Source organism: Euleptes europaea, chromosome 4 (assembly GCF_029931775.1).
Source record: "Euleptes europaea isolate rEulEur1 chromosome 4, rEulEur1.hap1, whole genome shotgun sequence".
Classification (NCBI taxonomy): Eukaryota; Metazoa; Chordata; class Lepidosauria; order Squamata; family Sphaerodactylidae; genus Euleptes; species Euleptes europaea.
This window is the reverse complement of record NC_079315.1, coordinates 14,511,088-14,534,767: the sequence shown is the minus strand read 5'-3', so window position 1 is coordinate 14,534,767 and position 23,680 is coordinate 14,511,088. Positions and strand designations below refer to the sequence as shown.

Sequence of the window (23,680 nt, the reverse complement as noted above, 5' to 3'; positions counted from 1 at the left end):
CGATTTGGATGTTATGCCTCTGTTGATGCACCCCAAGATCCCATTGGCTTTTTTCATCACTGCATCACACTGGCTGCTCATATTTAACTTACAGTCCACCCGTACCCCAAGATCTTGTTCACACACACTGCTGCCCAGAGGTGTATCCCCCATCCAGTACACATGTCCCTCATTTCTGTTACCCAGATGTAGAACTCGGCACTTATCCTTGTCGAATTGCATCCTGTTCACATCCGCCTACTTTCCCAGTGTGTTCAGATCTCGTTGAATTCTATCTCTCTCTTCTGGTGTGTTTGCTGCTCCTCCCAATTTGGAGTCATCTGCAAATTTAAGAGCCAGCGTGGTGTAGTGGTTAAGAGCGGTGGTTTGGGGAGGTGGACTCGGATCTGGAGAAGCGGGTTTGATTCCCCACTCCTCCACAGGAGCCGCAGAGGCTAATCTGGTGAACTGCATTGGTTTCCCCACTCCTCCACACAAAGCCAGCTGGGTGACCTTGGGCAAGTTACAGTTCTATTAAGAGCTCTCTCAGCCCCACCACAGGGTGTCTTTTGTGGGGAGGGGAGGGAAAGTGATTGCAAGCCGGTTGATTCTTCCTTAAGTGGTAGAGAAAGTCGGCATATAAAAACCAACTCTTCTTCTTCTTCTTTCTTCTTCTTTCTTCTTTCTTCTTCTCACCGTCATCCAGATAATTTATATATAAAAATACTGAAAAGTACTGGGCCCAGAACCGAACCCTGTGGCACCCCACTGGACACCTCTCTCCATTCAGAAGAAATGCCACCGACAAATATAATACTGGCCTTTTTGCTAATTATTAAAGAATGAAGATCATATTACTCTTGACACGGAGCGGTTTGGTTTCACTGCCACAGTCGCTTGCCAATCCGTCTCTTTTGCGCTAAAGGAGAATCCTGTTCCTCGTTCACGCTGTTCGTGCCTCTTGAAGTCTATCTGTACATTTCTGGGTTTCTTCCCCCCATATATCACAGAAGACTAAAATCGGCACAGAGGGAGGTGAGATAGGAATGAATCATTGGAGCAGCAGAATCACTGTGCTTTCCAAGCCCCTGAGACCTTTTGGATTAATAATAAACGGAATGGAGCGCTCCATCAATGGGGGAGTGAAGCGCCAGTGCAGGGAATAAGATATGGCTCTCTAACCGATTCCCAGTCAGCTGAATGTCATGACTCACAGCAAGTGACATCGGAGGAAGAGCAAATTGTTATATCCGTACCCTCAAAGGGCTTTGCAAAGCTGCTTGTCTATTGGAGTTAGGGTTGACAGGTCCTTCTTCGCCACCGGCGGGAGGTTCTAATAGGATCTCGGGGTGCATCAATACAGGCATGACATCCAAATCGCAAGATGTCAATCAATCAATAACTTTAATATGGTCCAAGACCAGCAGATAAAAAAATATATACATAGTAACAAGATAACGACTATATACATCAATAAATATTTGATAAAAATAGTCAGTCACTCATGGGGGAGCCATTAAGAACATGATTTTAAAATATGATACATAATTGCAGTCAATATAAATAAAAGTCACTCATCTCTTAAGTTCAACCCAGGCTCGCCTAGTCTTCATAGCTCCCCATCCAAATTTGGCCACTTTAAAGGTTAGCTCCATGTTCTTAATGGCAAGATGTCATAGTCCTGCTGTACATTGCATTGATCAGGCTGCACCTGGAGTATTGTGTGCAGTTCTGGAGACCTCACTTCAAAAAGGATGTGGGCAGAATGGAGCGGGTGCAGAGGAGAGCGACGAGGATGATCGGGGGGGTCTGGAGACCAAGCCCTACAAGGAAAGGGTGAGGGAGTCGGGTCTGGAGAAGAGGAGGTTAAGGGGGGACATGATTGCTCTCTTTAAGTATTTGAAGGGCTGTCACTTAGAGGAGGGCGGGGAACTGTTCCTGTTGGCACCAGAGGATAGGACTCGCAATAATGGGTTTAAATTGTGGGCGGAAAGGTACCGGCTGGATATTAGGAAAAAAAATTTACAGTACGAGTTGATCGACAGTGGAATCAGCTACCTAGGGAGCGGGTGAGCTCCCCCTCGCTGGCAGCCTTTAAGCAGAGGCTGGACAAGCACTTGTCAGGGGTGCTCTAGGCTGATCCTGCATTGAGCAGGGGGTTGGACTAGATGACCTGTATGGCCCCTTCCAACTCTATGATTCTATAATCAGTCAACAGAGACCTCAGAAGACCCTGAGGCAGAGGTGTTGATCTCTCAAGAGGTCCTTCCTTCACATATGGGCAAAGAGGACATTCTAAGTGAGACTGTAACTATAATAATAATAATAAGAGTTGGTTTTTATATGCCAACTTTCTCTACCACTTAAGGGAGACTCAAACCAGCTTACCTGTGAGGTAGGTGAGGCTGAGAGCATGTGACTTGCCCAAGGTCACCCAGCTGGCTTCATGCGTAGGAGTGGGAAACAAATCCAGTTCACCAGATTAGTGCTGCCGCTCATGCGGAGGAGTGGGGAATCAAACCCGGTTATCCAGATCAGACTCCACCGCTCCAAACCACCACTCTTAACCACTATACCACACTGGCTCTATGTGGAGTTTGGGGTGGGGTGGTATCCAATCACGCAGGTACTACCTATTCAGGGCATTCAAGTGCCTTCCATTAGCCTACATCTAGCACCTGATAAACCAGATGTCAAGCACTCTTTTTCCAGAAATAGCCTGCCAGATGTCTAGGTACTTACTCAATGGCATAAAAGTAATGGCTCTGTCATTCTCAGCTTCAAGGCACGGTTTGAGCGCAGTGAACTTTGTACATCTTTGAAGTCAACATACGTAAAACCATCCGACTGCCTCTAGAAAGAAATGAATCCAATAAGAGAAGGAGGAGGAGAAGGAGGAGGAGGTTTTCATATGCCGACTTTCTCTACCACTCAAACCGGCTTACAATCACCTTCCCTTCCCCTCCCCACAACAGACACCCTGTGAGGTAGGTGGGGCCGAGAGAGCTCTAACAGAGCTGCAACTTGCCCAAGGTCACCCAGCTGGTTTCATGTGTAGAAGTGGGGAAACAAATCCAGTTCACCAGATTAGCCTCCGCCGCTCATGTGGAGGAGTGGGGAATCAAACCTGGTTCTCCAGATCAAAGCTCACTGCTCCAAACCACCACTCTTTTTTTTAAAAAAAAAATTTTTTTAATTGGTTTATAATATTAAATAGGGATACAGGAAAAAAGAGAAGGGGGGGGAACATCAGCAGGAAAATACATATTTCTACCCCCTTATAAAATTCAAATTATCATTGTTTGTTAACATAATATATTTAATCATCCTTTTAACTTTCATAGTATTTATAGAAATTTTATTGTTGTTTTTTGGTTTTAGTATATTCATAGAATGCATGCCATTTGTCTTTATTTGCTCTTTGAGTATTTGTTTGCAATAGTTCTGTTAGGTGTGCCATTGTTATGAATTCATACGCTTTATCAATCCAAATTTCGATTTTTGGTATTTTATCAGTTTTCCACTGTGATGCTAACACTATTCTTGCCGCAGTTATTAGATCAAACCACCACTCTTAACCACTACAGCATGCAGGCTCTTCCTTGAGGATTCCTTGAACCCAAAGTACTCCCAGTAGGGGAGACTGCACACTGTTACCCTGCAAGATTCTCTTCTCTGCTCTTGTCTCCTTATAATCAGCTTTGTCTGACTTCTGTTAATTTGCTACTTTTCTGCATAGGGCCTAGTTGATTCATTCAACTACTCTCAGGGCAGAGATGCAAGGAAATGATCATCTGTAAGAGGAGACTGCTTGTTGTATCTCTGTACGAGTCACTGCTCTGGTTGCTCTTCTTTCTAATCAGGAGGCATTCCGAAAACAGTGATTTTAAACAACACATGGGTGTGCTCTTCAAGAGCAGGTTATTCTTACCATCATATAATCCAAAAGTAACCTTTGGGGGCTATAAGTGAAGCTAGCTTCCAATTCAGAAAAAAAAAGTATGCCTCACCATGGTTTGGAAAGTGCTGCATTTTCTTTGCCCCGTCATATCCAACTTACAAATGGGTCACTCATCTTCAGAGAGATCCACCTGTCCCCTGAGAAGTGCACCATAAATAAACTACAGGTGGAAAGCAGTGTGAGAAATCATTATGTATTATTATTATTATACATTATTATATATAATATATAATTATTATATATTATTATTAAGGAACTGACTGTTGAAGAGTTTACAACCAATCAAGAATACAAAACCAAGTGGGGAAAAGATAACAGACGCTATCTATCTTATAGCAGCCGTAATCTCTTGTTATGTTATGTCAAGAATGGGAGTGAATATTGAGCAATGTAAAAAAGAAACACCAGCAGGCTTCATGTGGAGGAAAAAGGGGGGTTAAAGGGAGACATGATAGAGGTCTATAAAATTATGCACGGTATGAAGAGAGTGGACAGGGAGAAGCTTCTCTCCCTCTCTCATAGTAGTAGAACGCGGGGTCATCTGCTGAAGCTGGAGGGTGAGAGATTCAAAACAGATGAAAGGAAGTATTTCTTCACACAACGCATAGTTAAATTGTGGAACTCCCTACCCCAAGATGTGGTGATGGCTGCCAACTTGGAAGGCTTTAAGAGGGGCATGTTCATGGAGGAGAGGGGTATTCATGGCTACTAGTCAAAACAGATACTAGTCATGATGCATATCTGTTTTTTCCAGGATCAGAGAAGCATGCCTATTATATTAGGTGCTCTGGAACACAGGCAGGACAACGCTGCTGCCGTTGTCTTGTTTGTGGGCTTCCTAGAGGCACCTGGTTGGCCGCTGTGTGAACAGACTGCTGAACTTGATGGGCCTTGGTCTGATCCAGCACGCCCTTCCTTATTTTCTCATGTTCTTATCTATGCCTTTATCAGTGTCAATGTATATAAAAGAAAGCTATTACAGACTCCAACACCTTTAAGTTTGAAATATGGTTATGCTAGGATACAGTAAATTTCCAGTGGTATCAAGTAAAAATGTGCATATGTTACATATATGTTGGACCTGCCCCTTTTGGGAACAGATCTGGACACTGATTTTAAAAAAACTCCACAGGGTATAAGATAGCAAGTGGCACCTAAAATATTGCATTGAGTCCAGTGATGTACATAAGAACATAAGAAAGGCCCTGCTGGATCAGACCAAGGCCCATCAAGTCCAGCAGTCTGTTCACACAGTGGCCAACCAGGTGCCTCTAGGAAGCCACTAACAAGACGAGTGCAGCAGCACCATCCTGCCTGTGTTCCACAGCACCTAATATAATAGGCATGCTCCTCTGATACTAGAGAGAATAGGTATGCAGCATGACTAGTATCCATTCTAACTAATAGCCATGAATACCCCTTTCCTCCATGAATACGTCCACTCCCCTCTTAAAGCCCTCCAAGCTGGCAGCCATCACCACATCCTGGAGCAGGGAGTTCCACAATTTAACTATGTGTTCTGTGAAAAAATACTTCCTTTTATCTGTAGAATTGGTTATGGCCTTGGTGAATAGGGTTGCCAACCGCCAGGTACTAGCTGGTGATCTCCTGCTATTACAACCGATCTCCAGCCGATAGAGATCAGTTCACCTGGAGAAAATGGCTGCTCTATGGCATGGATGTCCCTCCCCTCCCCAAACCCTGTCCTCCTCAGGCTCTGCCCCCAAAAACCTCCCGCCAGTGGCGAAGAAGTACCTGGCATCCCTATTGGTGAATGAGTATCACAGTTGCATAGAAATCACAGAGAGAACCATCTATCATAGATAGGTATAAACAGATTTGGAAGGCAGTTATATGAAACCGTAAAAGAGAAGAAAGGAACAATCAATTGAGTAGATCTGGGAGAAACTGGCCATTGTTGATTAAACATTGGAATGCAAAGTTTTTGGACCATATGTACCACCATATGAATTATTTTCTTTGGCATAAATGAGTAAAAGACCAAAAGAGAGAGACAGAGACAGAGAGAAATGATATTTCAGTGTAATTCACTATCATTGCATTCCTAAGGCGAATTACTCCAGTCTAAGCCCATTGAAATGAATGGGCCAGCGTGGTGCAGTGGAGAAGAGTGGTGGTTTGGAGTGGTGGACTCAGACCTGGAGAACCGGGTTTGATTCCCCACTCCTCCACATGAGTGGTGGAGGCTAATCTGGTGAACTGGATTTGTTTCCCCACTCCTACACATGAAACCAGCTGGGTGACCTTGGGCTAGTCACAGGTCTCTCAGCCCCACCTACCCCACAGGGTGTCTGTTGTGGGGAGGGGAAGGGAAGGGAAGGTGATTGTAAGCCGGTTTGAGTCTTCCTTAAGTGGCAGAGAAAGTCGGCATATAAAAATATCTTCTTCTTCTTCTTCAGAATGCACTGCATGTTAAAGAGACATATCAAGTGTTCCAAGAATAATCAGAATTATGTCAGGTCAGAATTATAAACACATCTATAGGGTTGGATCCAGCGACTCCTTTCTGCTAAGTCTTTCTTGATTGGTGGAAATATTTTTTTTAAAGGAAGAAGATTAGCAGGAAGGAATAAATGGAGTCAACCTGGTAGAAGGGAATCATTAGACCCAAGCCATCTTTTATATATGTATTTTGTATCATGTCCATCCTCCAAACACTTCAGGGCAGCATACTTGAGTGTATTCCATTTTACCCTCCAAAAAGCCCTGTGAGGTAGTTTGAACAGAAATAATGACTTGACTAAGGTCATTCCAGGACCTTCATTTCTAAGTAGGAATTTGAACCCAGGGTCTTCCATTCCAAGTACTTGTATAAACTCCAGATTTTTGGTGGGAGGCACAAGAGAGACAGAACATGACACATAGTAGCTAGCCTATTAAAAATATGCTTAGATGTGATTGTCATAATGAATCTCCTCAAGCCAAACCGAATCTGAGCCTCGGAAATGTCTCTGAGGGAGGGGGATACAAAGCACAAAGCACAATAATTTCAATTAGTTAACTTCCATAAAGATCTTCGAAGAAGAAGAAGAAGAAGAGTTTGTTTTTATATGCCGACTTTCTCTACCATTTAAGGAAGAATCAAACCGGCTTACAATCACCTTCCCTTCCCCTCCCCACAACAGACACCCTGTGAGGTTGGTGGGGCTGAGAGAGTGACTAGCCAAGGTCACCCAGCTGGCTGCATCTGTAGGAGTGGGGCAACCAAACCGGTTCACCAGATTAGTGCCTGCCACTCAAGTGGAGGAGTGGAGAATCAAACCCAGTTCTCCAGATCAGAGTCCACCGCTCCAAACCACCACTGTTAACCACTACACCACGCTGGAGGATGAGGCGAAGAGTTTTAGTTTTATGGAAGCCAAAATCATATGGGGCTATATCCACACACGATTACCAGGCACAGCCTGTCTGGAAGGAGGCAAAGCCAGAACTGTAAATCATAGGGTTGGCTGATCCCCCCTGGCCACCGGTGGGAGATAAGCGGGTAGGTTTGCCAGATCCAGGTTGGGAAACTCCTGAAGATATGGGGATGGACCCTGGGGAGGACAGGGACCTGCCATGCCAAAGAGGTCACCCTCCAAAGCAACCATTTTCTCCAGGGTAATTGGTCTCTGCAGTTTGGAAATGAGCCGCAATTCCAGGAGATCCCCTGGTCCCACCTAGAGGCTGGCATCCCTAGTATATCATGCAGAGACACAAAAAACCAGCTTCCTCTTCGGGTGGTATTTTTGGCTCACAGAAGCCTTCAATCTAGGGTTGCCAACCACCAGGTAATAGCAGAAGATCTCCTGCTATTTCAACTGATCTCCAGCAAATAGAGATCAGTTCACCTGGAGAAAATGGCCTCTTTGGCAACTGTACTCTATGGCATTGAAGTCCCTGCCCTCCCCAAACTACGCCCTCCTCAGGTTCCACTCCAAAACCTCCCAGTGGTGGCGAAGAGGGACCTGGCAACCCTACTTTAATCATAAAATTGATTTAATTCTTGTAGTGCTCCAGCATTTCTCTTATGGTTCTCACTTCAGGTCTCACTGGGTATGGCATAACAGAATGATTTGTCATTTTGGAGATCATTGTGAAACTGTCCTTCGAGCATACAGGGTCATTCTAACTAAAGCCCAGGGTCAAAGTGACCCAGGCTGAATGGGGTTTTTAAAAAAAAATGTTTGTGGATTTATTTACTTTTAGGAATAAAATACAGAATGTGGTGATTTGCGCCATCTGGTTTCTTCCTAGGTAACAATCCCTGGCGCATATCAGCTGTTCTGTTGCACTGATGTGACATCTAGTGGATAACTTGATCTGAAACAACTCACGATATTTTGGTGCTTGGCACAGTCCAAATGGGGGCCACCTAAATGATGGTAAAAATATAATAAGATGCTATTATTAGATAACCCACTGCCCATTAATAATAGCCTCGTATCTGCTTCCTGAGAGCCAGTGTGGTGTAGTGGTTAAGGTGTCGGACTAAGATCTGGGAAACCCAGGTTCGAATCTCTTCTCTGCCATGGAAACTTTCTGGGTGACCTTGAGCCAGTCCTACACTTTCAGTCTCGACCCTGGCTAGTATTTGGATGGGAGACCTTCAAGGAGAGGGTGTTTTTTTAAAACTGCTTATTGTACAATGAGGGTAAAAGCTTACAATTCTCCCACAGCCCCTTTAAAAAGTGGCGCACAGTAAATTAGGGTTGCCATTTTTGATCGACTGCTTGATGGTATGCCAATAAAGGTATTGAAACTGAAATTAGGGTTGCCAGCTCTGGGTTGGAAAATACCTGGAGATTTTTGGGGCGGAGCCTGAGAAGGGCGGGGTTTGGGGAGGGGAGGGACTTCAATCCCATAGAGTCCAATTTCCAAAGCAGCCATTTTCTCCAGGAAAACTGATCTCTATCGGCTGGAGATCCGTTGTAATAGCAGGAGATTTCCAGCTAGTACCTGGAGGTTCCAAAACACAAAAAAGGCTCTGTGCTGTAAGGTAAGTAATCAATATAAGAAACAGCACAATACACAAAATGTGCAAGTGAAATATATTAGTGACAAAACAACATGTAACAATACAAATAACATAACGCCACAAAAATATGTACAATGTAGCCAACACAGGTAGCAGCTAACTATTCATGATGAAATAGACATGAAAGAATATGTCCATCAAGAAGGTAAGTACTGAATATGATACAATGTCATAAAGATATGAACAGTTTGTTTTCCCATAGGAAGAACTGGAGAACTGAGAACAGAACCCCGATCAATCCACAGCTGCACAGCAGTTCAAAGGACGTGTCGTCTAGATCACGTGACCACGTTTCGCTATGGGCTTCATCAGCTGTATAACCATAGAAGACAATTAAAAAAAAACCCAATGGGTATTTGCAGTAGACCCGAAGGTTCCTTTCCAAGAGATCTCTTGGAATTGTCTTCTATGGTTATACAGCTCCAAAAGCAGCCGTTTTCTCCGGGGGAACTGATCTCGGTTGGCTGGAAATCAATTGCGATAGCGGGAGATCTCCGGGTACCACCTGGAAGTTGGCAACCCTATGCCTGGCAGTATCTGTATCTCCACAAAAGCCCGGCTCAGATTTGGCCAGCCCATCTGAAGAAATGGATAAACTCCAGTTCATACAGTCAATGAAGACGTGGGAAAGCAAATCTTATGTGTTTGCTTGAACTGTACATCCTGACCTGGACTGTATTAGACAGAAATGGAACAAAGAAAATGGCCCACAAATCTAACCCTCACAATGGATTCCAGCATGCCATCTCACACATGAGTTTGATGTTTAACAAACAACCTTATTGCAGACTCACAGCAGATACCTGAATATTTTTAACTTCCTAAAATATATGTTGTGTTTTAATAGCTGCTGTTTATTTCATCGGGCACATTCACCTCCTCAGTACGGAAAGAGGAGTAAAGATAGGGAAAGGAAAGAAAGGTGGAGAAAGTAGTGCAGGGGCTATAAGAAGGGCAGAAGAATAAAACTTTGTGTGAAGAATCCTGCCTTTTCTTGTCTCCTTGCCTGCATCAAGCTACAAAAATTTACACATGGTAAGGCTCCTCCGGAGCTGCCCAACACTTTTACTTTTTTGGCAGGAAGAAATAATTCAATAAGTATGGTTTTTAATTCTTCTTATCCCTTGAAATAGTTAAATTGCAGAGTTAAATTGTGGAACTCCCTGCCCCAGGATGTGGTGATGGCTGCCAACTTGGAAGGCTTTAAGAGGGGAGTTGGACATGTTCATGGAGGAGAGGGCTATTGATGGCTACTAGTAAAAATGGACACTAGTCATGATGCATACCTGTTATCTCCAGGATCAGAGGATCATGCCTATTATTTTGGGTGCGGTAGAACACAGGCAGGATGGTGCTGCTGCAGTCGTCTTGTTTGTGGGCTTCCTAGAGGCATCTGGTTGGCCACTGTGTGAACAGACTGCTGGACTTGATGGACCTTGGTCTGATCCAGCATGGCTTTCTTATGTTCCTATGAAAGTTGCATGCACTCTTGCTAGGGTTGCCAGTCTCCAAGTGGTAGCTAGAGATCTCCCACTATTACAAATGGCCTCCAGGTGGCATTGATCAGTTCACCTGGAGAAATTGCTGTTTTGGAAGGTGGACTCTTTGGCATTATACCCCATTGAAGTCCCTCGCCTCCCCAAACCTCACCCTCCTCAGGCTCCATCCCCAAAATCTCCAGGTATTTTACAACCTGGATCTGGCAACCCAAATTCTTGGACTGCATTCCTAAAGAATGGGACCTTTCCAGACAGCATGGGTTCAGCTCGTAACAGCCACATTCCTAGCAAAATGTATAATTCTTCAACAATAGAAGTCCCCTAATGCTCCCAATAGGGTTGCCAGGTCCCTCTTCGCCACCGGTAGGAGATTTTGGGGGAGGAGCCTGAGGAATGCAGGGCTTGGGGAGGGACTTCATGCCATAGAGTCCAATTGCCAAAGGGGCCATTTTCTCCAGCAGAACTGATCTCTATTGGCTGAAGATCAGTTGTAATAGCAGGAGATCTCCAGGTAATTGGTAATTGGACTCTATGGAGGTTGGCAACCCTAACTCCCAATCCTGATCAAGGGACAAAACATCTTTTGGCCTAGGTATCAAGTACCTTTACTGGCATACCATCGAGCAGTCGATCAAATAAAACCAACCCTCTAAACATCATTTAACAATTTCATCAAAAAATTTAGCCACAGATTCAATAGTCTCAGAATCTCGGGAGGATAACAACAATTTGATCTTACTATCATCAGCTTGATCTATATTATTTGAGAGAAAGGGATCTAAAAGGACAGCACAAATTTCACAATAAAATGGACAATACAAGAGCATATGGTCAATACTTTCAATCTCCCCCAGGGCACATTTACACACCCTGGAAGAATATGGAATTTTCTTATATCTCCCATACAGAATAACAGAAGGGAGAACATTACAGCGGGCTAACATAAATGCCCTCCGGAGATGAGGGGGCCCAGGTATCAAATGAACAGGTGGCTTTCAACAAATGGGGTAACCTTGATACATTTTGAAGTAGGTAACACATTTGCCCCAGATTCAATGGAGGCCAATCACTGGCCATCAAAATCGCTATTGCGAAACTGAATGATATTGGAAGAACCCAGTTAATTCTCATACACTTTCTGCTCAGGAGTCGTGTCTTCCACTGCATCTTTTGATGTAAATTATTTGGATTTCAGCTTTTGAGCAGAAACAAAAACTGCCCTAATTTAGGGCAGGAAATCCCATCTCCCACAACTAGAGGATGAAAGGCGGGGGGGGGGGGAATGTCTGGAAGGCATTCCCTGATGACTTTCCCACAAAGAGTCTTTGTTGGCCTGTGGATGAATGGTTGATTGGAAAGTGGGCAATTAATACCCTGGACCATTTTTTGCAGGTAGATAAGAAGTGGAACTCAATACAAGGTAACCGTGGAGCTATACAACTACAGAGCATATCAGGCAATCAGGAATTGCATTTCTGTTTTTTTCCCCCCATAGTTTGTTTTCCCCTGCAGACAACGTGTTCAAATAACGCATGAAACCTCCATGGATAGTAACTTCCAACGAAAACTGTCAGGTCTTTGCAGTTTCCAAATTGGTCGTTTTTCTCCACATGCTTCACTTGATTCCTTGTAAATGCGTAGAAGATCGAAAACTGTTTTGAGGCTTCTTAGGAACTTTTAAATTTTTATCCACTGGTTGTACTCACATGTTTTCATGTTATTTAGTATGGCTATTTTTTTTTTGTCTTTTGGAATGGCTATTGTGAGTGTGCTGACATTTGATATGGTTAAGACTGCCTTGGTGGTATGTCATATTGAAAGGCAACGCTTTCAGATATCTAATAGGCCAGTCCGCACAACAGGGCTAGACACTGCTACAATTTAGGGTTCTGCAAACCGGGGGGGGGGGGAGATAATCAGGAAATGTATAATTTAAGAACTGTTTTAGTATTATTATTTTTTGTTAACACATTCGGATCACTGTCTGTACAGGTTCAGATACTAAAAAACAGAGTTTGGGCAGTTTGGGTTGCCACAGCAATCCAAAATGACACCAGGAAGAGGAGGTGGTGTTGGGGGAATAGGGTTGCTAGGTCCCTCTTTGCCACTGGCGGGAGATTTTGGGGGCAGAGCCTGAGGAGGGCAGGGCTTAGGGAGGGGAGGGACTTCAATGCCATAGAGTCCAATTGCCAAAGCGGCGGTTTTCTCCAGGTGAACTGATCTCTGTCAGCTGGAGATCAGTTGTAATGGCAGGAGATCTCCAGCTACTACCTAGAGGTTAGTACAGGAGCGAAAAACACATATAGGTGCAAAGACTGTTTATATGCTACTGTGTCTAATATAATATGTGGTGGTAACAAGGAACAGTTACTATTAAGATGTGCAATATAAGAGGAACATGCTCGAAGGACTGATAAAGAATTCAATTGCAAAGAATTTGAAACGGCCGTATCCTCCATGAAGTTATTCCTCCCTGAATATTAAGTATCTGTTATATCTGCTCACTTACCTGCATGAGATGTATACAAAATACAGAAGATTGATGTGTATACTTTGAGAGACATTGCAATTTTGAATTGAACTGTTCCTTGTTACCACCATCCCTGAGATGGTTTTGTATGTTTGTGCTTGATATGATTGTATGCGTTGTTCACCTTGTGTATTTATGAGTGAATATTATATTAAACGCAGTAGCATATAAACAGTCTTTGCACCTATATGTGTTTTTCGCTCCTGTACCGACTTCCTAATCTCCCGATACTAGTACAGTGGTGTCTATTTTCTCCCCCACTACCTGGAGGTTGGCAACCCTATGGGGGAAGGAAGAAGGCGTTAGCATTAGCAGGTGGGTGGGATGGAGGGATCATAGCTAGAGTTGCCAGCTCCAGGTTGGGAATACCTGGAGATTTGGGGGGTGGAACTTGGGGACAGTGGGGTTTGGGGAGGGACTTCAATCCCATAGAGTCCAATGGCCAAAGCGGCTGTTTTGTCCAGGGTAACTGATCACTGTCGCCTGGAGATCAGCTGTAACAGCGGGAGATCTCCAGCTACTACCTGGAGGTTGGCATCCCCAATCATACAGCCCAAATTGGGTGGGGGAGCAGAGCAGAATGGCAGTCAAATAGGAATCCCTTTCCCTTGTGAGTCCGTATGGGTTTCAAAATACATTGTGAAGGTTGGATCTGTGAGTCATTTTCTTGGTTCCATTTCTGCCTAATACAGATAAAACTGGGGAGTTGGCTGTCTTGATTTAACCCCCCCCCCCGGAAAAAAAGCCAATTTAAAACAAAACAACAAAAACGACAGGGGCCATTTGTGCATGGGAGGTTTTGCCTTGGATTTGCCACTCTCTAGATGCGCATTTTCCTATCAGACTTCTCAATAAGCCCCCATGCACAGTTTTGAAAATTCAGATGGGGAAAAAGGTGCATCGAGAGAGCAGCCAACCCAAGGCAAAACTTCCCATGCATAAGTAAGTGGCTACTGTTGTGTTAAATTCAGATGGGGAAAAAGGTGCATCGAGAGGGCAGCAAACCCAAGGCAAAACTTCCCATGCATAAGTGGCCATTGTTGTATTAAATTCAGATGGGGGAAAAGGTGCATCGAGAGGGCAGCAAACCCAAGGCAAAACTTCCCATGCATAAGTAAGTGGCCATTGTTGTATTAAATTCAGATGAGGGAAAAGGTGCATCGAGAGAGCAGCAAACCCAAGGCAAAACTTCCCATGCATAAGTAAGTGGCCATTGTTGTATTAAATTCAGATGGGGGGAAAGGTGCATCGAGAGAGCAGCAAACCCAAGGCAAAACTTCCCATGCATAAGTAAGTGGCCATTGTTGTATTAAATTCAGATGGGGGAAAAAGGTGCATCGAGAGGGCAGCAAACCCAAGGCAAAACTTCCCATGCATAAGTGGCCATTGTTGTATTAAATTCAGATGGGGGAAAAAGGTGCATCGAGAGGGCAGCAAACCCAAGGCAAAACTTCCCCTGCATAAGTAAGTGGCCATTGTTGTATTAAATTCAGATGGGGGAAAAGGTGCATCGAGAGAGCAGCAAATCCGAGGCAAAAACCTCCCCTGCATAAGCGGCCCCAGGGAGAAAACCCCGGGATTACAAAACTCCTCCACTTGAGCGACAGGCGCCGCTCCGAGAGACGCGCGCGCCATTGGCCCGCCGGCCGCCGAGGGGCGGAGACTGGGCCGCGCGTTCTACGCCCCGCCCCTCCCCTCCCCGCCGGGCGTCCGTTGCTCCTCGGCTCGGCTGGGCGCGTGCTCCTTCTGGCGCGTGGCGCGTGGGCGTGGCTCCCTCCGGGTGGGCGTGGCTTCCCGCCCGCGCGCTCTAACGGGCCTCCCCAGCACGTCAGGACGGGGACGCGGCTTTTCCTCCCCGTCCTTCTTCCTCCTGCCCATTGACGCCCCGGGAGGAGGATGGGACGGACGGTGCCGTTCCTGTGGATGGCGGCAGGTACCGTGCGGAGGCTTCCCCCCCCCCCGTCCCTCCCCAGCAACGGCTGCGTTGCTATGGTCACCAGGGGTTGCCAACTTACCGGCCGCCCCCTTGCTCTTGTGCATCCTCAGAAAGGAGATTGCTCTTGTGCATCCTCAAAAGGGATATTGGTGGGCGGAGGGGCGAAGGGGTTCTTTGAACTTTCTAAAAAAAAATTAATTTAGATTGTATTAATGTAGATTATTTCATTTTGTATTTATTATTATTTTATTGTTTGTTTTATTTATATAAAAAAAGGGATATTGCAGAGCTGGAGAAGGTGCAGAAAAGGGCAGGCGTCTGGACATGGAATGGGGGGGGTCACTGGGGGATTGTGGTTGTGGGTTTCCTGCATTGTGCAGGGGGTTGGACTAGTGACCCTGGGGGTCCCTTCCAACTCTATGCTTCTGTGATCAGGGGGCTAGAGCAACTGCCCTATGAGGAGTGGTTAAAGCGGACATGGAATGGGGGGGTCACTGGGGTGTGTGTGGTTGTGGGTTTCCTGCATTGTGCAGGGGGTTGGGCTAGATGACCCTGGGGGGTGCCTTCCAGCTCTATGCTTCTATGATCAGGGGGCTAGAGCAACTGCTCTATGAGGAGCGGTTAAAGCGCTGAGGGCTGTTTAGAGCTTAGAAAGAAGGCGGTTAAGGGGAGGCATGATAAGAGGTCTATAAAATTATGCATGGTATGGAGAGAGCGGGCAGGGAGAAGCCTCTCTCCCTCTCTCCCATGATACCAGAACGCGGGGGGTCATCTGCTGAAGCTGGAGGGTGAGAGATTCAAAACGGACGAAAGGAAGCATTTCTTCACACAACACATAGTTGAGCGGTGGAACTCCCTGCCCCAGGATGTGGGGATGGCTGCCAACTTGGAAGGCTTTAAGAGGGGAGTGGGCATGTTCATGGAGAAGAGAGGGCTATCCATGGCTACTGGTCAAGATGGATACTAGTCATGCTGCATACCTATTCTCTCCAGGATCAGAGGAGCTTGCCTATTATTTTGGGTGCAGTGGAACACAGGCAGGATGGTGCTGCTGCAGCCGTCTTGTTTGGGGGCTTTCTGGAGGCACCTGGTTGGCCACTGAGTGAACAGACTGCTGGACTTGGTGGACCTTGGTCTTATCCAGCATGGCCTTTCTTATGTACTTATTGTAAATGTATTATCTTTAATTATATTAGGTGCTGTGGAACACAGGCAGGATGGTGCTGCTGCAGCCGTCTTGTTTGGGGGCTTCCTAGAGGCCCCTGGTTGGCCACTGTGTGAACAGACTGCTGGACTTGATGGGCCTGGGTCTGATCCTGCGTGACCTTTCTTATGTGCCTTCAGAAAACAGCCCAACCTGCGCATTTCAGCTGCCCCACGTTGCTTATTCAGTTCAAAATAAAACAAAACTCCAGTGGCACCTTTAAAGACTACCGATGTTTCTTTCAGTAGAACAGAGCAAGAGTCCAGTAGCGTCTTAAAGACTGACATAATTCTGGCAGGATGTGAGCTTCCGTGAGCCACAGCTCACTTCTTCAGAAAGCTCATACCCTGCCAGAAATTTTGCTAGTCTTTAAGGTTCTACTGGACTCTTGCTCTTTTCTACTGCTAGTGACAGACTAACACAGCTACCCATCGTGATGTGTTTATTTCGGCATGAGCTTTCCGTGATGGGGCTAGCCGTGTTAAGTCTAGTCCAGTGTAGGGGCGCAGAGTCTGCTGTCACCTCCCTCTTCCTGGGCACGCATTGCCCCATCTTTTCCAGTACTTGCAAGCTATCTAAAATTCCTAACTATTCCAACCTTTCAAAGACTTTTCTTCTTGGCCAGACACAATGTCTTACCCCCTCAACAAATATCCGGCAGATTCTTAGACAGTCCAGTCGAGCAAAGAGTCTGCCTGTGTGGAAAAGCAAAGACAATAACACCCATTTTTTAAAAATTCGGTTGCGATTTATGTTCTTCTTTAAGGTCGTCTTTTTCTCACTCCATTGATTTCACACTTTCCTGTTTGTTCTCTCGATTGCCATTTAATTTATCGTAGTTTATTACTTAGCAGCTGCCTTGAAGATAGTTATAACCAAGTTATGTCTAAATATTCATCTGTTTACTGGTGGGGGTTTTTTGCACTGGAACGGGAACTGGAACTATCCTGTCAGAATAAAGTAGGAGGGCTTCAATGCATTTTTCACAGGCCTGAGTGTTTTTACCAAGTAGTCTTTTTACCAAGTCAACTAAAATTGCTTTTTAATGGTAATTTATTTTTCCTGGGTTTTGTTCATAGTCTTAAAGATTCCCCCCACCCCCAAAGAAGCGCAGGAGAAACCCATAGGGACATTATAACTGAATAAAATTAATTTTCTTCCCACTGTGCCATTTGGGGGGGGGGGATTTGCGCCGTCTTTGGCAGGTTGCTCTTCTCCTGTACCGTAAAGACTAACAGTGTTGATTCCAGCATGAGCTTTCATGAGTCTGAGCGTCAAACCTTGTGCTGGAATTAAAAATGGTTTTAAAAGCCCCTGTTTTATTCTTTTTAGTCCATGAACATTTCTGCTGGGATACATGTTGCTAGTTGTTTAGGTGCCGCTGGACTCTTTGTTTTATTTTTGACCAACTAAAAACTGTCTGGAGTTATCTTTCTTGCCAGTTGGCAACCATTTTGTGTGTTTGGAAGTTGGGGAGGGGGAAGAAAGTGTGGCTGCAGCAAGAAGGAATGGGGGTGTTGCCGTGTTAATAAGACTTTTTTTTTTGTCCTCCTTCCAGGGCGATTGTTGTTTTTTAAAATAAATTTCATTTTTCCATACATACAACATTGTAAACAAAAACACTATGCAATCACAATATGGACTATTACATCTTGGTCATGATCTTACATAATCTAGCATATACCACATTCTACTCAAAACATAGCTGTACTATTCTACCTTTTAGTATATCCGCATTTTATCATATATAAAAAGTCGTTATGCCCTTACTATTTCTAATATATAGTTGGGTCATCATTTGTAATTGATATGGCTATGCTTATGCTATTATTTCTTAATCTAAATACATATATAAACTTTAACGTATAGTGGTTAAGAGCGGTGGTTTGGAGTGTCGGACTCTGATCTGGAGAACCGGGTTTGATTCCCCACTCCTCCACATGAGCGGCGGAGGCTAATCTGGTGAACCAGGTTGGTTTCCCCAATCCTACACATAAGGCCAGCTGGGTGGCCTTGGGTTAGTCACAGTTCTCGTAGAGCTCTCTCTTCCCCACCTACCTCATAGGGTGTCTGTTTTGGGGAGGGGGAGGGAAGGAGATTTTAAGCTGGTTTGATTCTCCCTTAAGTGGTAGAAAAAGTTGGCATATAAAAACCTACTGTTCTTAACACCTATGGTCATAATTCGGTCTCTGATTTTTCTTACCCTCTTGTTGCACTCTTCCATTATTATATGAATCATCAACTATAAATAAATTGTTAACTTTTCTATCCACTGTCTATTTTATGTCTTCCAGGGCTACTGTTGATGCTTCCTCCGGGAAAGGGGGACTTTGAGGTGAGCTGAAGGGGGATGAGAATTCCCACCCTCTTCCTATCACTTTGTACAATATCAAGTGTAGCTGCTACAGTGAATCAGGTCAAGGGGCTCCTTAGTATGTTATCCTACCCCCCCCTTCTTAAAATGTCTTTTAAAAGCTCCTGGGTTTACTTTCTACCTTTCAAGGTGCGCTACCCAGCCGTTCAGAGCACAGTGCAAACGGTCAAGAGGCTGATCGCGAGCCATTTATTTATTTATTTGCTTCATTTATGATCTCGCTTTTCACCCCAATGGGGACCCAAAGTGGCTTGCGTTGTTCTCCTCTCCTCTTGTTTTATCCTCATAACAGTCCTGTGAGGTAGGCTAGGCTGAGAGTGTGTGACTGGCCCAAGGTCACTCAGCAAGCTTCCATGGCAGGATGGGGATTCGAACCTGGGTTTCCCCCTATCCTACTCTGACACTAACCACTAAACCATGCTGGCTGGAGTGATTGCAGATCCTCATGTGTCATGGATAACCTGCCTTTGGAGAGGCACCATAATGCATTTTAAAAATGTTTTAATTGCTGCTCCAGAAGCCACTTTTTGGGTGGAGAATGGTTTTAAAATATAAACATTATTTTATGAATAAATATGGAAGTAAACTTCCCTCTTCTGTCAGCCAGTGTGAGAGCCAGCGTGGTGTAGTGGTTAAGAGCAGTGGTTTGGAGCGGTGGAGTCTGATCTGGAGAACCGGGTTTGATTCCCCACTCGTCCACATGAGCGGCGGAAACTATTCTGGTGAACCGGGTTGGTTTCCCCACTCCTCCACATGAAGCCAGCTGGGTGACCTTGGGCTAGTCACAGCTCTGTTCGAGCTCTCTCAGCCCTACCTACCTCACGGAGTGCCTGTTGTGGGGAGGGGAAGGGGACTGTAAGCCGGTTTGTTTCTTCCTTAAGTGGCCGAGAAAGTTGGCATTTAAAAACCAAGTTGTCTTCTTCAGTACTACCGATCAGACTGAATGCCACACAATGTCAGCTTTCGTCATGCAGTGTTTCGTAGCTGTTCCACAAACCTTAAGAAGGGATGACTTTATGCTTATTTTATTTATTCTTTTAAGGAGCTCAGGGTGGCATATATAAAGGTTCCCCCCCCCCGCTGGATCCTTGCAGATACCCCTGTGAGGTAACATTAGGCTAAGAGGAACTGACTGAGCCAAGATCTCCCAGTGATTAGGGTGTGTGTCTAGCACTTTCACAGCTGTTACACCATGCAGTCTTCCCAAGACAGAATTGCCACGCCGAGACACCCAGAGTTTAATTGACCACGAGCACTTAGATAGTTGGTTCATCGTGTGCTTAGCACAGCCTTCAACTTGCACTGATAGCACAGCCGCCGAGCTTCAAAAAGCAAGTTGAGGGGACATACGATAGGTGCGGGTCGACTTGCAGACTGAATACACAGCGAACTTCCCACGTTATGACAAGCCGAATGCTGTTCTGGTCCACTTCACTCTCTGACTCGTTCCCTAGCCTTGGGGCGGTGGCCTTGTGGGCATTAGAGAAGAGATTGGTCTGTATTTCAGACATTCTAAAAATTCGCTTTTAAAATGCACAGTTGGCAAATCGGTTTCCTTTCCAGCCCCAATGCAATTTGTATGCTTTACCTGGATGCCCAAGGAACTTTAATCCAGTCTGCGGGACTGATGGAACAACATACTCCAACGAGTGCATGCTTTGCTCTACAAACAGGTAACTGGTAAATCAGTTCATAGAATCATAGAGTTGGAAGGGACCACAAGGGTCATCTAGTCCAACCCCCTGCACAATGCAGGAAATTCACAACTACCTCCCCCCCACACACACCCAGTGACCCCTACTCCATGCCCAGAAGATGGCCAAAATGGCCCCCCTCTCATGAACTGCCTAAGGTCATAGAATCAGCATTGCTGACAGTTGGCCATCTAGCCTCTGCTTAAAAACTTCCAGGGAAGGAGAGCTTACCACCTCCGGAGGAAGCCTGTTCTACTGAGGAACCGCTCTAACTGTTAGAAAATTCTTCCTAATGTCTAGACGGAAACTCTTTTGATTTAATTTCAACCCGTTGGTTCTGGTCCGACCTCCTGGGGCAACAGAAAACAACTCGGCACCATCCTCTATATGACAGCCCTTCAAGTACTTGAAGGTGGTTATCATATCCCCTGTCAGTCTTCTCCTCTTCAGGCTAAACAGACCCAGCTCCTTCAACCTTTCCTCATAGGACTTGGTCTCCAGACCCCCTCACCATCTTTGTTGCCCTCCTCTGGACCCTTTCCAGCTTGTCTACATCTTTCTTAAATTGCAGAGCCCAAAACTGAACACAGTACTCTAGGTGAGAGCTAACCAGAGCAGAGTAAAGCGATACCATCACTTTGCGTGATCTGGACACTAAGTTGTTCGTACCCTCTATCAGAGAGCCAAGCTGTGGGGGCAACTTTCAGGTCAGGTACTTGTGTTTGCTCCAGTGGCTTTAAGAGGGGAGTGGGCATGTTCATGGAGGAGAGGGGTATTCGTGGCTACTAGTAAAAATGGATACTAGTCATGATGCATACCTTATTCTCTCCAGGATCAGAGGAGCATCCCTATTACATTAGGTGCTGTGGAACACAGGCAGGACAATGCTGCTGCAGTCGTCTTGTTTGTGGGCTTCCTAGAGGCACCTGTTTGGCCACTGTGTGAACAGACTGCTGGACCTGATGGACCTTGGTCTGATCCAGCACAGCCTTTCTTATGTTCTTAAGACTAGTGTTACAGTCTTAAGGTTCAGGGCTGTGTGAGACCTGAACACCTACCACAGAACTCAGCACTGTGGGGTTAGTCCAATGGGACTGTGTCTGCACATAGCCTGACAATAGAAACTGAATGTTAACAACAGGTGAAGTCCTTTGTTTTGGCAATGACAATCTCCAGAATCCTTCCTACCACCTGTCAGCAGCACACAAAGCTGTTTTATACCATGTCAAACCCTTGGTCTGTCAAAGTAGTCAAAAAGGGCAAGAGTCCAGTAGCACCTTAAAGACTAACAAAAATATTTTCTGGTAGGGTATGAGCTTTCGTGAGCCACAGCTCACTTTTTCAGATACAGCTAGAATGTCAAGGCCAGTATGGGTTACTGTGGCAGTGGCTGTCCAGGGTGCCAGGCAGAGCTGTTGACATCACTTAGGTCGTTTATGCATGCGTACTTTCACTCACGTTCGCCCCCGGTCTGTCTTGGTTGTTCCTTGGAGTTATGCATAAGTTTTTCCTCCATTAGCGATGACCTTGCTGCCAGCCCTTACAAATCCTGAGACTTCCCGTCCCTCTCTTAACGCAATTCTTCCGTCTCCCCTAAGCTCAGCGTGGGTGAAATCCCCATGCATGAGGCAAAGCATGGGACATGCAAGCTTGGTTTCTCTCACAGCCAATTACAAAGCAGCGTGTAAAGAGGCGGGGATTCAAATGCTTCCTGCTTCCTTGGAGTTCTTTCAGAGCAGAAGAAAGGCTTTAAAAAACCTTTCCTTTCGGATTGCTCCATTTTTTGTACTTAAAATCCTTTTATATGCAGCAATTGGGTTTGGGGGGGGGGTTTCTCTCGCAGTAAACCCTACAAAGTAAGCCACTTACAAAGCAGCATTTAAAGGGGCAGGGACTTGATTTGAGCTTGGAGACTGCTGGCGCACAGATTCCCAACAGGAAAGTGTGGGTCCAGCAAGCAACGAACCTCAGGTAAAACTCCCATTCATAAACAACCTTACTCTCTTGTCATATCTGGGTGGGATCTTCTTCACTGAGGGATAGATAGCTCAATGTCACACCTGGTATCTGGACGAGGATGAGTCACTAGTCTGGCATTCTTGCAGGCACCAGTTACGTTCTGGGAGGGGATTTGTACGTCTCATTGTCCCCAATCGTTTCTTTCTCTCTACAGGGAGGAGAAGAAGGATGTTCATATTTCCAGCAAAGGCCCGTGCTCATGAGCCAAGCTTCAAGGGAAGACAGTACATCTGTGACCTACTAAGAAGCAGAAACTATCTTTTAAAAGTAGCTTCCCAGCAGCTAAAACGGAAACACCCTGTTTAGCCCTTGTCCAGCCTCTGAGTGTGCTTAATACAGCTGTTTTATTAGGGGGGAACGTGTGTAGCTTGTTTATTGGTAGGGAGGGGAATGGGGGCACCAGGTTCTGCTGCTGCTCTTGTTTGGGAGGATTATGTATTGCTATCACAATCTTAGGAAGGCCAGTTTTTTTGATAACAGCTTTTAGTTGTGGTAAATGTGGTATAAGGTCACAAGGTGAATCACACAGTGAACATGTTGTGGAGAGGAAGTGATGCCAGAGAGTGTGTGTGTGTGTGTGTGGGGGGGGGCTATAAGCATGGAGCCAAGATGGCCAGAGGTCCCTAGAAGATGCCACCAGCCGTTCCTCAGTAACGCGTGGTATTCAATCTTGCAAGTGCTTGCAATTCACAGAGCTCCAGTGAAGATGCATATGTGCAAATGCAACGGTTCTGTATCAGCAGCCAGAAGAAGCCAAATCAGAATTTCAGAGTGGCAACTCAGATCCGTCATGGAAAACAGGCTGAATAAGAAGAGAAGCAGATGTGCCGTTCTATAACTCCCTTCCCTAAGAGTTTTTATATGCCGACTTTCTCTACCACTTAAGGAAGAATCAAACTGGCTTACAATCACCTTCCCCTCCCCACAACAGACACCCTGTGAGGCAGGGCTGAGAGAGCTCTAAGAGAGCTGTGACTAGCCCAAGGTCACCCAGTTGGCTTCATGTGGAGGCGTGGGGAAACAAACCCAGTTCACCAGATTAGCTTCTGCCGCTCATGTGGAGGAGTGGGGATCAAACCCGGTTCTCCAGATCACAGTCCACCGCTCCAAACCACTGCTCTTAACCACTACACCACACTGGCTCTCAAGCTAGTCTCCCCCCCCCCCTCAAAATTCAGTGTAGCCATTCAGTTCATTGGGTCAGAGCCAAGACTAAATTTTCCTTCAACATAATGGGACTTTTCTGCCTTCTTTGTAAAACACTGCTCCTGTGGGATGAGAGACCCTGCAGGTTGTAATGAAGGGGATCTGCTGGGGGAAGGTGGAGTTGGTGGAAACAGCCAGTTGGGACTGGATCCAACAGATCCCTTTAGTAAGGGTCAAACTGATTTCTTGAAGTGTTGGTTTTTATACCCCGCTTTTCTCTACCTTTAAGGAGCCTCGAAC

General features: G+C 45.5%; 1 protein-coding gene across 1 annotated transcript; it reads left to right on the top strand.

Moving 5' to 3' along the window:
- Positions 1-14,903: 14,903 nt before the first annotated feature.
- Positions 14,904-22,482, top strand: SPINK2 (serine peptidase inhibitor Kazal type 2). The gene is made up of 4 exons (XM_056848893.1): positions 14,904-14,940; positions 18,442-18,482; positions 20,085-20,194; positions 22,389-22,482. Exons 1-4 carry the CDS (start codon positions 14,904-14,906, stop codon positions 22,435-22,437), a joined length of 237 nt encoding a protein of 78 aa, XP_056704871.1. The 3' UTR covers positions 22,438-22,482.
- The last annotated feature ends 1,198 nt before the right edge of the window (positions 22,483-23,680 follow it).